The sequence below is a fragment of the Lygodium microphyllum genome, chromosome 5, assembly GCF_053477565.2.
Source record: "Lygodium microphyllum isolate KBCC chromosome 5, Lygodium_microphyllum_v1.1.10, whole genome shotgun sequence".
Taxonomy (NCBI): domain Eukaryota; kingdom Viridiplantae; phylum Streptophyta; class Polypodiopsida; order Schizaeales; family Lygodiaceae; genus Lygodium; species Lygodium microphyllum.
The window spans coordinates 157,705,919-157,720,864 of record NC_141139.1 but is presented as its reverse complement, the minus strand read 5'-3'; the positions used below and the strand labels follow the sequence as shown (position 1 = coordinate 157,720,864).

The 14,946-nt window shown below is 45.3% G+C and overlaps 1 protein-coding gene across 1 annotated transcript; it reads left to right on the top strand.

Moving 5' to 3' along the window:
* The first annotated feature begins 4,503 nt into the window (after positions 1 to 4,503).
* Positions 4,504 to 5,999, top strand: LOC148036586 (uncharacterized). The gene has a single exon (XM_087678573.1). The coding sequence runs from the start codon at positions 4,703 to 4,705 to the stop codon at positions 5,270 to 5,272; it is 570 nt and encodes a 189-aa protein (XP_087534699.1). The 5' UTR covers positions 4,504 to 4,702; the 3' UTR covers positions 5,273 to 5,999.
* Positions 6,000 to 14,946: the final 8,947 nt, after the last annotated feature.

Sequence of the window (14,946 nt, the reverse complement as noted above, 5' to 3'; positions counted from 1 at the left end):
GCTCTATCATGAAGACACTCTTTTTCTATAGCTTGGAGTCTGCCGGTATTTGTTCTATTTTCCGTCCCTAAGTGTCATATTCTACGATATCCATCTCACCCTCGCTTTCATCACACTGAAAGATCGACAGTCTTCATATTCATTGTTGGAGTCCTCTTCATCAGACTGCTCATCGTCTCCTAGGTCTTGGTATATCTCTTGTCTTTGATAGGGGATTAGGGCCTAGTTGTACATGAGGTTCAAGTCATGCACCTTGGTCCATTGCCACTTGGATTCATCTAAGAGATCCTGGAGTGGTTTGAAGTTTGCTGCTGGATTTCCAGCTAGCTTGCCCGTTAAATATTCCAGAATCTCCTAGAGTTCTCTCTTGTTATTTGGCACTTGGAAGGTGACAGGTTTAGGTCTCCCTTGAAGGGTTCCTGCCATCATGCAAACTGGTACGGAGGGTGTGTCTTTAGACTTACCAATTGTCTTGATGGCTTGCTTGCATGCCTCATGATCTAAGAATGGCAGGTCGATTGTAGCAAGGACATGCATCCAATCTCGCTCGTCCTCTAGGCATGGAATATACTTGGTCAAGGGTCCATAGGACTTCTTGACTTGAGCGTTCCCTTTAAGCATCACGGAGATGGCATCCAAGTCGACTGGTGAGGTCTTCTAGGTGTCCATTTGTACCCTCACGACATCTGTTCTATTACCAAGGAAGATTAACCTGTTACCCCAATCTTCGATGACTCTGGCATTGCGCATCCAGGGTCAGCCTAAGAGGATATCGTAGTCCACACCCTTCATGACTATAAAGTCAATCGAGAACTAGACACCTGTGATTTTCACTGGCCAATTTTTTAGCACCCCGAATGGTTTCACTCTCATACCATTTGCTAGTGTGACATTGAACTTAGCAGTCTTAACAGGTGGGTTTCCCCAAGTCTGAAGCACTACGTGGCTAAGCACACTAACCCCAGCTCCCGTGTCTACGATCCCCTTTCTCGTTGTGTCGCCTAGGGCTAGGACCGGTAAGACTACATGCATCTCTGTGCCCTCCCAAAAGGCATTAACGTGCAAGGACTTTGGCACAGAGTGCAGTATCAGAGTCAATATTTGTGTCTTTGCATCATGGTCATGCAGATCATCATCTTGCTCTCATGATCCTTCAACCCACTGTTTCAGGTCTTGCCATAGGGTGGGATGCTGCTTAAGTAGGTCTCCCAGACTTAGCATCACACGCATGGTCACCAGCGTGGTAAGGAGGTTGGTGGCTGTTCATCTCTCTTCTAATTCAAATTGTCTTGGCCAATGGCCGTGACTGATTTGTAGGCCTGTAGCATCAAGACTTGGCCTAAGCGGTATTTCTTCTGGTGCGATCGCATCCCCCGAATTTGGTTGAGGGGGTGAGACTGGCGTGCTTATGCTAGAGAGATCATTGATCTCATCCTCTAGGATGGGCTCAACATCCTTTATGTGCTCTTGGGCCTCTTTCACTCATTCCTTCACTTTCTCTATGGCCTCTAGTTGGTGCTTTGGATGCGGGTATTCCCCTACCTTAGCACTTCCCTTTTCGGCCATCTTAGGGGCTGAAGTTTCTGCCTCTGCATTAGTGACATTCTTTCCAGTAGGCAGAGTAGTAGCACTCTCAGTTTTTAGTGCAACCTTAGCTTCAAGCCTCTTCTTTCTCCGCCTATGGCTCTTCTTCCTATTGATGCTGCATCGAGGTTGGTAGGCCCTGGCAGTGATATGCCAGCCTGCTTCGTGTGGGCATGAGTCATGATCTGCAGTGGGATAGGTGTGGCCTCCCCATCGAGATTCTCGACACCAAACAGCCCCAATGGGATAGATGGCACGTTGACTGAACTCGAAGATGGTTTTCGCTTTGGGGCAGTCGACGAAGAGATGAGTGATCCTGCACTCAACGCACCTTAGGGTCAGCTTTGTCTTTGTTCTACTGCTCCCTCTTAGGGCAATGTGATGAGACATGCCCTGGGTGACCACAAGTCCAACCAATGATTGGATCCTGCATCTACCCTCCTAGGCCTCTACCTCATCCTCTTCCTAATGCCATCATCGGTATTGGTCGATAGTCCATAAGGATTGCGTTGCCCTCGTCGTCGTGTGAGACATAAGGGTATACGTAAGTCTCTTTCTCATTTGGCTCTTCCACATAGTGGACTGGAGCATCACTCGGTGGATGGGTCATGTAGGGACCAGGCAGTCTAGGTATGCCTGTAGGGTTTATGTCCATCCTAGGAACAACCGGCTTAATGTTGTTAGGCACAAGAAGGGCCAATGGGGCTCCCCTTCTGAAGAATGACTGTGGCCTGTTTGTTAGGTAGGGCTGGCCATATGGTTGGCAGAACAGAAGTCTTCTTGGTAATCTACAATGCGCGATGTTGTGACCAAACCTACCACAGTTAGTGCAAGGTCTTGACCTAGGGTCTTGAAACTCGGCTAGCAAGTGGTTTTCGCCACAGTACACGCATTGGACATATGGGCACATTGGTTGTCTCAACATGTCTTGCAGCTTGGCTATCTCCATCTTTACATCAACCAAGTCCTGGTTTGTCTCAGCGGCTTTCCCCTTATCTTGGGTGGTTGGGCCTAATCGTTTGCTAAAGGTTGAAGCTCTCTCTGAGCTCCGCGAGTTGGTTTTTTTTGAGTTTAAGCTTCTAGAGCTTCTCTCTTTCAGCTGGTCGTTAACTCTGATGGCTTCCTCAAAAACCCTAGCTAGCGCGTCTCGTTGCAAGCTTGAGTTGCCTGCCAAAGCCTTATACAGTTCCTCATTTCGAATTCTGTTGATGAATACAGTTGACATTGCTCTTTTTGTTGGTCGTTCGCCCGTAGGAATTCTCTTGAAGAGACTCCTCACATGGTGACGTAATCGTGAATGTCCTCCTTCTCCTTCTGCTTGACATTCATCAGTCGCACTAGCAGATTGTCAGAGTATCCAAGCTTGGCAAATCTTTTGATGAAGAGATTCTTGAGGCCATTGAAGTTGGTTTGCTCTACGACATCTAAACTCGTATACCAAGTCCTACCCTTGTCACCTGAGTAGAGCCTGAATGCTTGAGAGCCCTGAGTCAGGTCGGTGAGGCCGTTGGCTTCGCAGACTTGCTCGAATTTCTCTATGAAACTGTATGGATCGTCGTGGGGCTGGTACTTGTCGAGCTGCTTTGCAACGATTGGGATTTTGGATTGGCTCTTGGAGCCTTGGTTTACTCCTCATCTTGCTAATAGTGAAGTCGCTAGTGCTGTGGCACTTTGCTCTACTGCAGTGTTATTTAGTAGTCACTTCATGAGAAGCTCGCTCAGTGTTAAGTCTCCTTCCAGGGCTCTCTCGTGATCAGTTCGATTTTGCTAGGTTCAACACACGCTATACCTCGCACAATTTTGTGCTTTGCCTTTGGCTCCTAGCATCCTGGTCTTTGTTGTACTCTACTATGCTTTTCAGTGCCTTGTGGGCTAGCTTCCTCTCCTCTTCTAAGTCTGTGATGATGGCATCTGTTGTCCTGCTACGGTGCTCATACCGGGCGTGTGCATCGTAGCTACTAACCAGCTGATGAATCGCCTCTGGGAAGACTCCTAAGTCAAGTTCCTCGTTCGGCCTACGGTCTAGGTTTTCTTTTGCCATCGTCATGTTCTCGTGCTCCACCAAGCTATCGATCAGGTTGAGTAAGTTTGTCAAATCCACCTCTTTGGTGCCGCTTGCTTGATCCTACTCCATGTGTCGATAGTCTGTTTGTCTTTGGGTGTTCTCCTATTGGTGGGTTCCTTGAGTTTCTTATTTGAGTGAGTTTCTTGATGCATTAAATATAATCCTCAATTTATCTCCTCTCAGTGTGTGTGTTCCTTCATATGCACTTGTGCTCAATCAGGCTTTCAGTTTTCCTTAAGTGTGCTTCAAGTGCGAAAATTCAAGGCGAGTGCGGCAAACAATATCTAAGTGTCTTACACACTCTCGCTTCCTTTTGGGCCTGATAGGCTTGTCGATCAATTATTTGTCCGTCTTGATAGGGTTTTGGGTTTTCATGCTATGTTGCCTTGCTCACGGTCAGGGTTTATGGCTTACCAGGTTGTCTCTAGGACTCTAGGTCTCGCGACAGCTACGCAAGCTGCTAAGCGGCTGCGCCTTATGATTTTGCCTATTTCTTGCTCCAGAATCGAGTTCTGAGTATTAGAAGGACTCGCGACATGTTGTGAGACTAAGCTCTAGTTGGGTTTGGTCAAATTTCTGGAAAATTTGGAAAATTCCACACTCGGCCCAACTTGTCCGAACTGCAGGGGCCGAGTGGGTGACTCAGACGGGTCAAGGCGCACGGGCTGAGGGTCGAATGGATGACTTAGACAGGGTGGAATCGGACGGGCCGAGGTGCTAACTCGAACGGGCCAAAAAGGCCCACTTGGATGGGGTCACTCGGATGGGCTGAGGCACACGAGTTGAGGGCTGAATGAGGTTTGTCTGAGGGCCAAGTTTTGTTGAAATGTGCAATGTCCAATCATTGGAATATATTGTTGAGTGTTGCCTACATCGTTGTCTCTCCATTATGGATTTCCTTGTGTATTTTGATCCTCCATAGCATTGCACTAATCTTGCATTGCCCTAGGCTTAGTGGCGGTCTCATTTAGTTTCTTATCATGGTATCAGAGCTGGTCATCCGCTAAGCTTAGGTAGATTAGTGTAGCCACAGACAGAGAGAGAGAGAGAGAGATGCGGCCTCTGGACGAGCAGGAGACGACGGCGGTGTTTGAGAAACTCCACAAGTTTGTGGGATCCAACCTGAAGCACCTGGTAGAGAGGTCTGCCCTGGAAGGGGCCTCCTCTGCGTCCTCCCCCGGTCGCTACTGCTTCCGCCTGCACAAGAACCGCGTCTACTACGTCAGCGAAGCCCTGGTCAAGAAGGCCACCAACATCTCCAGGGACAAGCTCGTGGGCCTCGGCACCTGCGTCGGCAAATTCACGAAATCCGGCAAGTTTCACCTCGTCGCCTCTTGCCTTGACCTCCTCGCCGCACATGCCAAGTTCAAAATTTGGCTCAAGCCGTCCGCCGAGATGTCCTTCCTGTACGGCAACCACGTCCTCAAAAGCGGCCTTGCTCGCATCACCGATAACACCCAGCAGAACCAGGGTGTTGTCATCTTCTCCATGTCTGATATCCCCCTTGGCTTTGGAGTCGCTGCGAAATCCACACAGGATTGCAGAAAGCTTGACCCAAACGGTATTGTTGCTTACCATCAGTCTGATGTGGGCGAATATCTGAGAATGGAGGATGAGCTGTAAGAGTTTTCCTCCGGTGCAGAGCAGTGAGTTCTTCATCATACTTTGGTGCACGTTTGTTTCTGCCATTAGTTTAATTTCAGCAGAGGTAGCAAGTATCATTGGTATCCCTAAAGACTCAGGTGGTAGATATCTGAGCTAAGCAGCCCTTGGTTCAGGACTCAATAATCTGTTCACTTCAGATGAGCACTGAAGTTATCAGACTCACTGTTTAAGCACCACGATCACTACGCAAGCAAGTTGGGATTGAAAAATGATTGCAGTGAAAGGGGATACTGAAGAAGGAGCCGGCACTGCCCTTCTCAAAATGGATCACGAGGTTGCCATTGTTATCCTTGCTTATAAGGAAGATGTTTGGAATAAGCGTGATCTGTTTCAGCGCGGTGGAGAGAGTGGTGAGCCTTCCGCCCCGCGATGGCAGCCCTGGTTCTGCCTTCCGTTGGAAGTGTTGGTGTTGGGTATCATCAATTGGGCTCCTCTACTGGCGTCTTCTTTCAGTCAGGCTCGTGGGGTTTCACCAAATGGAGCTCTTTCAAGGCCACTCAGAAGACTCAGTCACTTCCTTCTCGCCACCCGACCGTCATCAACAGCATCGAAATCTGCAGCCCAGATGATTTCGAGGTGCAGAGACTGTTGGGAACGTATGGCTACATAAATGATCTTATCTTGTGTGGTTTGAAACAAGCCTTAGCCCCTTAGCCTCTTATCCTTTCCATACCACTCCCTAAGATGAATCTTCATATGGAATATCTTTGGGAATCAAAATATATGTCAATCTTGGTTGTGGCAAGAGCCACATATTTAGTCAATGGCATATATGGCATAGATATTTTTGTGTCAAAACTAGTGACACATGTATTGAAAGATTGTGAACAATGATGTGCTCATTCACAATCTATACCTATGGATGTATTTTTATGACACCTTTATTTGCGGGTGCCTTGCCCTTGCATGGACATAAAATGGATGTAATTCTCTCACCCATGTTTATGAGGGTCCTCTGCCCGAGCCCACGGGTGCTCAAAAAGGATATTTGATTGTGGTGTGCAGGAGTAGTGTACATTGATGATGCACTACTTGGGTTGGTTCCTTCTCCCTGACACATGGGGTGTCTAAAAAGCACTTGGGTGGTTCCGCCCGAGCAGCATGGTGCTCGAAATGGACTTGAGGTGTCTAGGTTGCTAGACACATGCACACACATTTGTTGAACACTCCAATTTGTCATTGAGGGGGAGTGTTGAGAAAGTGAGTTTGGCAATGCCAAATCATTGGGGGTGAGAGGTGAGATGGTGTCACTGATTGTACATTGAGGAGGGGTGTTGAAATGTGCAATGTCCAATTATTGGAATATTGTTATTGGTACCCTAGAGGGGTATCATTGTGTGATTTATGGTAGCCACATAGGAGGATGTGGACTTCATGGATAGATGTGGGACAAGGGTTACCACAAGTTGAATGTGGATCAGAGGATGCCACATAGCAGGCTATTGTCTTGAGGTTCTCTATATAAGAGACCTGCCACTGTATGATCATTAAGCATTGGAATATATTGTTGAGTGTTGCCTACATCGTTGTCTCTCCATTATGGATTTCCTTGTGTATTTTGATCCTCCATAGCATTGCACTAATCTTGCATTGCCCTAGGCTTAGTGGCGGTCTCATTTAGTTTCTTATCATGGTATCAGAGCTGGTCATCCGCTAAGCTTAGGTAGATTAGTGTAGCCACAGACAGAGAGAGAGGCTGATTTCGAAGGTTGAAGCAAAGGAGAAGAAGCAAGGTTCGAGCAAGCAAGCTACGGGTAAGAAGCTCTCCCATCCTTCCACTCTTTCTCTTGGATAGTGCCTGTGGAGGCACCGGAAGCAGGGCAGAGCAAAAATCTCAGATTGCAGTGAGATTTGGTGTGCGCGAAGAGCGCTATATATTCTGCAGATAAGCCCTTTAGGGCTTACCCGCAGTTATTTAGGGCATTTGAGGCCGTTTCAGGGCCCGTTTTAGAGCCGCAAGGTTGCGGACAGCAGTTTCAGGGTACGCTGTGACTTCGACTGTATCGATCGAAAGTGGGTGCGCAGGTTACAGATTACAGATCTGTAAGATCAAAGGTGTTTACCAGTGAGTAAACACAAGGTTTATCTGCAAACTGGTTGCAGATTGCATGTATTGTTGAGCAGACAGTGAAAAAGGCTGTCTGGTGTATTGCTGTGCACTACAGGTCGAGGGTTGCAGAAGATTTGCTTGCTGTTTGGTATTATTCTTGTGATAATGGCAGAGAATAGTGGAAGCCCCATCATTGAGAAGCTCGACAAGAACAACTACCCTTCATGGAAGTTCCGGGTCACGAACTTTCTTATTGGAAAAGGCCTCTACGAGTTCGTTTCAGGTGAAGAAAAGGAGCCGGAGGTGAGTGATCCTCCAACTGCAGAAGAGATAAAGGCACGAAAGGAATGGAATGCAAAAGACAAGAAGGTCATGTATTGGTTGTCTGCAGTAATTGGACATTGCACATTTCAACACCCCTCCTCAATGTACAATCAGTGACACCATCTCACCTCTCACCCCCAATGATTTGGCATTGCCAAACTCACTTTCTCAACAAGTTTTGTGCGGGCCGAGGGCCAAATTGGGTCACTCGGACGGGTCGAGGGCCAGGTAGAGGGCCGAGCAGGATGGTTGGCTGAGGGCCGAGTTTGTAAGTGGGGCCGAGTGATGTCACTTGGATAGGCCGAGTAGGGTTTTGGGCCAAGTTGACCGAATGACAAAGGGTCGAGGGCCGATTCTGGGACTCGGCCCAGAAACCGACTGCTTGAACGGGCCGAGTTGTGCACGACTAGGTAGCACCGAGGCGATTTTCATCGAAACTGATGATTTAGCTAATCATTTCACACACAACCTTCCAAATCACAACTAGGGTGCAAAGGGAAGTGATTGATATACATGAAGCGATCGGTAGGCTCTCCGGCGACAAGATTGAATTGATTCTCTGCGCTCTCTCTCTCTCTCTCTCACTCACTCACTCACTGCAAGGGTTGCAAATGAGCTCTCCCTTAGCCTCTTGGCTCTTAAACCGCTTCCCAGGTAAGGTTTGGATGCTCCAAATCACTTACTTTCCAACATTAAGTATCCGAGCAATCTTTTTGCCATTTTTGCATGATTTGTGCCCTGTTTTGCCATGTTTTGCAATGGTAAACCCTACCCTTTTTCGATTTGATTTCCTAATCCTAACCTACGCTAAATGCAACAAGAATCGAAAGCAAAAAACTAAATTGATTTCTCCATTTTTTCCAATCATCAAACAAACAAAATAACCCAAAATACCTACTTGCTTTGAAGATAAAAAAACCCAACTTCCTACCTATCTCAAGCTCCGATTTGGAGACGAATCCCTTATTTCGATGCTCAATATGAGGCGCGCAAGTGCTCAAGCTTGAATCCGTTGGTCCTAGCAATAGAACCAAAATGTAGAGGGAGCTCATGCTCAATCGCCAAGACCCATGGACCGCTTATTGTTTCAAGTGTTTCAAGTGAGCTCTAATGGCTATCTCTCACCTAGCCAATGCACCGTCGATCCTACGAGTGTAGTGAGCTTACCTTGATGCTGAAATGAGTTGCCTCCTCTCTCGCACACACTGATAGCTCCATGATCCTAGATGCTACCTAAAGCATCCTCAAGCCTCCTCCATCTCCAAGCTCCATCCAGCATAGCTACGTGCGTGAGAAAAGAGAAGAGAAGAGAAGAGAAGAAGAGAAGAGAAGATGGTGAAGAGCTTCACCCTCTTGATCCCTCACTCCCATACACTCATTCTCTCACACTCTCACATTGAGAGCATACACAAGAAAGAAGAAGAGAAGAAGAAGAGAAGAAGAGCTTCACCCTCTTGATCCCTCACTCCCACACACTCACTCCCTCACACTCTCAGACTCCCTCTCTCAAGAGCACACACAAGCAAGGAGAAGAGAAGAAGAGAACTCTTGTTAGCCACACACCAAAGAATGAGCTCTCATTCACTTTTTGAACTTTATATACAAAACCCTAAATTCCCATGGGCGCCCATCACTTTTTACATGACCGGCCATTGTGGTAAGGTCCCTTTTTCTAATTCCCTCTTCTTGCTTCATGGCCTCAACCTATACCTCAACCTATACCCGTCTATTCTTTTACAAATGGCACAAGAGGGAGCGTGGCGCTATTTTACAAGAGTTTTTAAAGCTTTTTGAGGCGCCTTTCATTTAAAATTGCACTTTTTGCCCCAGCTTAGCTTTAGAGGCCGCCTGCATGTCTTTGCTCTTTTTCCATCTTTTTTTCACTTTTTCCTTCATTTCTCAGCCATCTTTCTCCGCCATCTCGACTTGGGGTTAACATGCATCCTAGGGCATGTAATATTAAAGAACGACATTGCAATTAACTTTTCAAAAGTCAAAGTCATTGTTGAATTTCCACCATCAATGAACTACAAGGGATTTCAATGCTTCCTGAGCCACATGGGATATTATTGACAATTTGTACTAAACTACACACTAGTCACTCGATCTCTATACAAGCTATTGATTTTTTTATAGTAGACTGACACAAATGCCAATGTGCCCATGAGGAATTGAAAAAGGATTTGATAATAGCACCAATTCTATGAGATCCAAATTGGAACATAGACTTCCTCATGTACATTGACAACCTAAAGGTTTACCATGGGAGCAGTGATGTGCCAACTCAAAGAGCACAATTTTAACTATGTAGTGAGCTTTGCTAGGCTCTAGCTCATGGATATTGAAATGAATTATTCTATCATTGAGAGGGAAGCATTGACAATGGTGTTTTGCTATGAAGAAATCACATCATTATTTACTGGCAATGTCATTCACTTTCTTCGTGGATCAACAAGTTTTGTCGTACCTTAAGCCATGTGCTACTGGCTGGATAGCTTGATGGTTGCTACTTCTTCTTGAATTTGACTTCTCGGTACTCTAAAAATGGAAACACTATTATAAGGGCAATCATTTGTCTTAGATACCCAACAACGAGCTAGTAAAAAAAGGTATCATAGATGACCTTATTGAGGCACATCGGTTTAAAATTTTGGTTTTAGTAGTGCTTCCTCTCCCATTAAGGTTATTCACAAGCATCCCTTGACTTCCATTCGTCAATGGTAGATTGCCTCCAGGTACTAAACCCACATTCAGATTTATTCAAGAGGAGTAGGCCGTTTGTAATCGTGATTCTACTCCTTTTTCCCGCGCAATGGCAGTGTCTATATCAGCCAAAGCCACACTACTCAATTGTACCTGAATATTGAAATCCAATCCATGCAAGAAGTATTGCAATTGGGCAGCCGGCGGAATGGGGATGTAAGTTTGTAACTTACGAAACACTTCCTTAAGGTTCTTGGCATAGGCTTTCACATTCTCATGGGGGCCTTGGTATGTTACATTCAAGACACACAACCAGTATTGGCCACCTCTTTCGGGGTATATTCTCCTCGGAATGCTGCGTAAAATTGATCGATTGTGGTTATGGTTCTAGACTCTATGCTATGATACCATACCGCAACCCTTCCTTTTAACGTCATGTTAAAGAACATCATAAGATGTTCCTCATCTTGGATGCGGTAATTAAACATTAATCTTTGGAATTCACAAATGTGAAACTCCGCATCTTCTTCGGCTAACCCATTAAAAATGGGCAAAGGAACTCCTAAAACTGGCAGATCCAGTGTCCCTGCAAGAATTGCAATGGGTTGTGCCATGGCGACAATAGGATTGACACTAGGAGTTTGAACTGATGGAATCACACCCCCACTTGAAGTGGGTTGACTTGGTGGAAGAGAGGAAGAACTTGTGCTTCCTCCTGCACCTAAAGGACTATGTGCAACAGATGGGTTACTAAGACCATTGCCTCTTATGCGTATCGGGCTACTCCTTTGAGGAGAATAACGACTCACGATCTCTAATCACCGTTTAGCCCTCTCAGCACGTTCTACTTTTTGTATTTTGGCTTGACGGTCCTTGTTAGAGGACATAAATCAACTTTCTTTTGGTCCCTAGAACCCTAGATTCGAGAACCACCACTTATTGGTAGCTCCCGACAGACGCACCACTAATGGGACCTGAAATGGGCCGGCACTGGCTATGGCACTAGCCTGACCTCATGCTCATAATAGACAACCACACCCTCACGGCCTCGCGGACCAGGAGCGTCTATCTACTGCTAAAGAAAAAACTGCCCTAAAGCCTAATCTATGCGTTTATAGTTTCATCATTTTGTAGTCCAACGTTTCCCTTTTTCATAAATCCAAAAAGGGAGAACCCATACACATTGGCAATAAATACCACGATAATCACATACATGGAGGCAACCTCTCGATAGAAACACCACGGCCCCACTACAGCTCTCCTACATCACAGGGATTGGCCCCTTGATGCGCTGCTCAACATATAACACAAACGAACACAAACTCCTCTCTTTCATTTTGAATCCAGGAGATATACCATGCTTCCTCACTAAACAGACCCTTAGGAAACCGACCCTCTATCCTACGGTGAGGGATAACCTTTCACTCTCAATCATGGGTCAAAGTCCTAAGAAAACAATTGCTATGAAGTCCAGGAGCTTTTCCGTTGATACCATGAACTATGCATAGTGCATAATGTGAACGGTTTAGTGCAAAAACAGAAGAAAATTAGCATTGTGCATCGTGCGAAACCAATCTTTTCATGATTTTCAGACTACCGTTTATGTAATGAGAAAAGACACCGAGCCTTACGCTCATGCTACCTTTCCCTTTATTTTAAAACAACGTCCTATAGGCATGATGCAACACAAAAACTGGATTTTAATTTGTATTTTGACGCTCAACCTCCCCTCTCACCCTATCGTTTAATGTTTTGCATTCGTTGATAGGTGAAAGGGTCGTTTTATGTGTATTTCTTCACAAAGAAAGCGATATACATGAACGAAAACATAGAAACGAGGGTAAACCAAGGCCAACCTCGTGCTTTACCTTCATTATACGCTGCAAAAACACACATGTAATTTTTTGGAATTTTTCTTTTACCGTTTCCTAATTTTCTCCCATTTAAAATCTATTTTTCACCATTTTTTGGTATTTTTCCTCTATTTTCTTCAATAAAAAATGACTAGAAATTAAGATTGATTGTGGGCTGTGGCCCTTAGGTTCCTTGACAGCAAAATTTTAGGTTTTGTAGGTATTATGGCTCATATTTCCCATTTATTTTGCAAAAAACCCCCATTTTACCTCTTAAACGCATGTTTTTTCGGGTTTTATGACATCAATTTCAGCCATATCACTTATGATTTTCTGATTTTCAGATTACAAATTGTTGAAACTCATAGCAAACAACATCATAATGCATAATCAGCCCATGGAAACAATGTTTCATCAATCAAATAGCATAAAAACTCATTTTTCCTTCATAAAAATAGAATTACCGCTTAAGCTTCGTGTCTCGGGATCTCGGTTTTGGTGCGGGACTTCGGATCAGCCCACATTCAATGTCTAGCATCTTCACAATCAGCAATCTTCATGTCTTCATCAATCCGAAAGCAATCGGGTCCCAACCGGACAAGCTTTCCTTCACCATCCTTCATTTTTCTCTTGCACACAAGAACAACCCCTTAGGGGAGAGAGAAAGACTAGATTTTCATCTCTGCATTCAGGCCATCATTGCTTGGGTGAAGGGTGACGATATGATCAGCAAGGAAGGAGTAGTCAAGCCCCATGATCAATTGGGTAGGTTGCTTGCAGCCAGCCATCACCATCTCCATGGATTGAAGCGCAAAGATCGGGTGCAAACTGTCCACGCCTTCCTACGTTTTCATGCTTCCCTCTCTCTCTCCACGATTTGATGTGGCATAGAATGCCCCCAAGGCCCCAAAGGTCACTACCCACTTTGGCTAAAACAAGTCCACCTTTTCAAATCTTGCCCATTTTGTGGCCATTTCCTCATCCGGCATCCGATTCGAGTGCTGTAAATTTCTGGGCATTTGGATTGGCATCCCGCATTGACTGGCAACTCCTAACAACCTGCATGGCAGTCTGAAAAATGATAAAAAATCCACAAGTGTCGTTCGGGCGCCTTTTAAAAGTTGTCTTTCACTTAGTGCTTAAAATCGTCCTAGCTGGAGCCGCTGCCTTCGATGTTAAACATTTTTCCCCTAAATTTTGGATTTTTTGGCAAATTTTAGGCACATCCTGGGCTCAAAACTCCGCTCTCAAACAAGACAATCAAGAGTAGAAAGACAAGCCTCACCAGTCTTTCTATTTTCCTGTAACGTACCGACTCCTCAAATCGCGGGACACGTCTTAGCAGCCCGTCGAGAGGTTTATCTAGAAGAAACTGCCTAAAACTCCCAAGGAATGACACGGGTTTTGCCAACTAGGGTCTCTCGAGTCTGCCCCGCAACGGTACTTATCCGGCCGTTCCCACTAGGATTAACCTGAAGACCGGGGTCCTGGCCAACATTGTCTAAGGACATCATCTGACCTTTCCTAACATTCCTCATTAACATTTCTTTTGAGGAAAGCTCTCGACTAACCGAGACCACCCTTCTGTAGGATAGACCCAATTGGTCACATCCACCACGCTTCCCTTGAGGGTTGTCTTAGTTATCTAATTACCTACCACATTATGTTTGACATAAAAATGTAGCTTTCTTAATTAACCCATTAATCACAAGTTCCTTTACATAATTTAGGCCACAGACATGAAGACAAGATAAAACAAGATCAAACACTTACTTAACTTATCTTTGGATTAATGTGTGTCTCCTGTCCATACAAGAGAATTAAGTGCTCCTTTCTGCCTCGGCAGAAAAATCCTTTCGTCTTCCGGTAATAAAACTCGAAGGTTTATCCTTCCAAGATTCTGCCTTGTAACTAGTATCAAGACCTCGAGATCCCATCTCGAGTCACATAGAACACTTGTGTAGGGCACGGAGGCATTGAGATTTATGGCCAGAGTCCCCACTGGCACCCAAGCGTCCTCCTACGCCAAGTGATTTCCACAGAGAGACCTCTCGCAGCGGGTTCGGTCCACATTCCCGATGTGGATTCATAACCCCCTTGAGTAGGGTTTGGTGGCTCGCGGGGAGTAGCTAGTGCCATCCTTCCTTAATTATCCCTTTAGGAAATCAACCATAGCTGAATCAACTAGCATAATAACAATTGCTAGGGAAAACATCTCTTTCGTTTCCATGGCAATCAGTCATCTCAGACCCAGCCATGAATTCATCAAACACTCCCCGCTTGGGTTAACATCCAAAACCACATTAACAAACAGTTGAATGCACAACCTCTTGTTTCAAGGCATCGCAATCCCATTGCATGCACAATCAATTGGATGTATAAAAACACTTGCTTTAAGGGATTTACAACCTTTTGTTGAGATGACAAGCTCAACACATGCGGACATTGATGATGGATTGCCTGGTTAGATGGGTCCACACGTCTACACTTAGCATGTCGGTGTTCATTATGACTCCCACATGGCCACTGACTCATTACTTATTATATTCAGGTTGTTACACCTATTTATAGCTGGCATAGTTTTATAGCGCCAGTTGACTAGTGTAGTCGGTTATGCATTGTTTGACTTAGTAGGCCACTTTCCTTTATGTTGTATTTTATCTATACTTTGTGTACATGGTAAAGTGTGTGGAAGAAGAAGA

Coding starts and splice junctions, on each gene's coding strand:
- LOC148036586 (XM_087678573.1), top strand. CDS start 4,703: ATGCGGCCTCTGGACGAGCAGGAGACGACGGCGGTGTTTGAGAAACTC.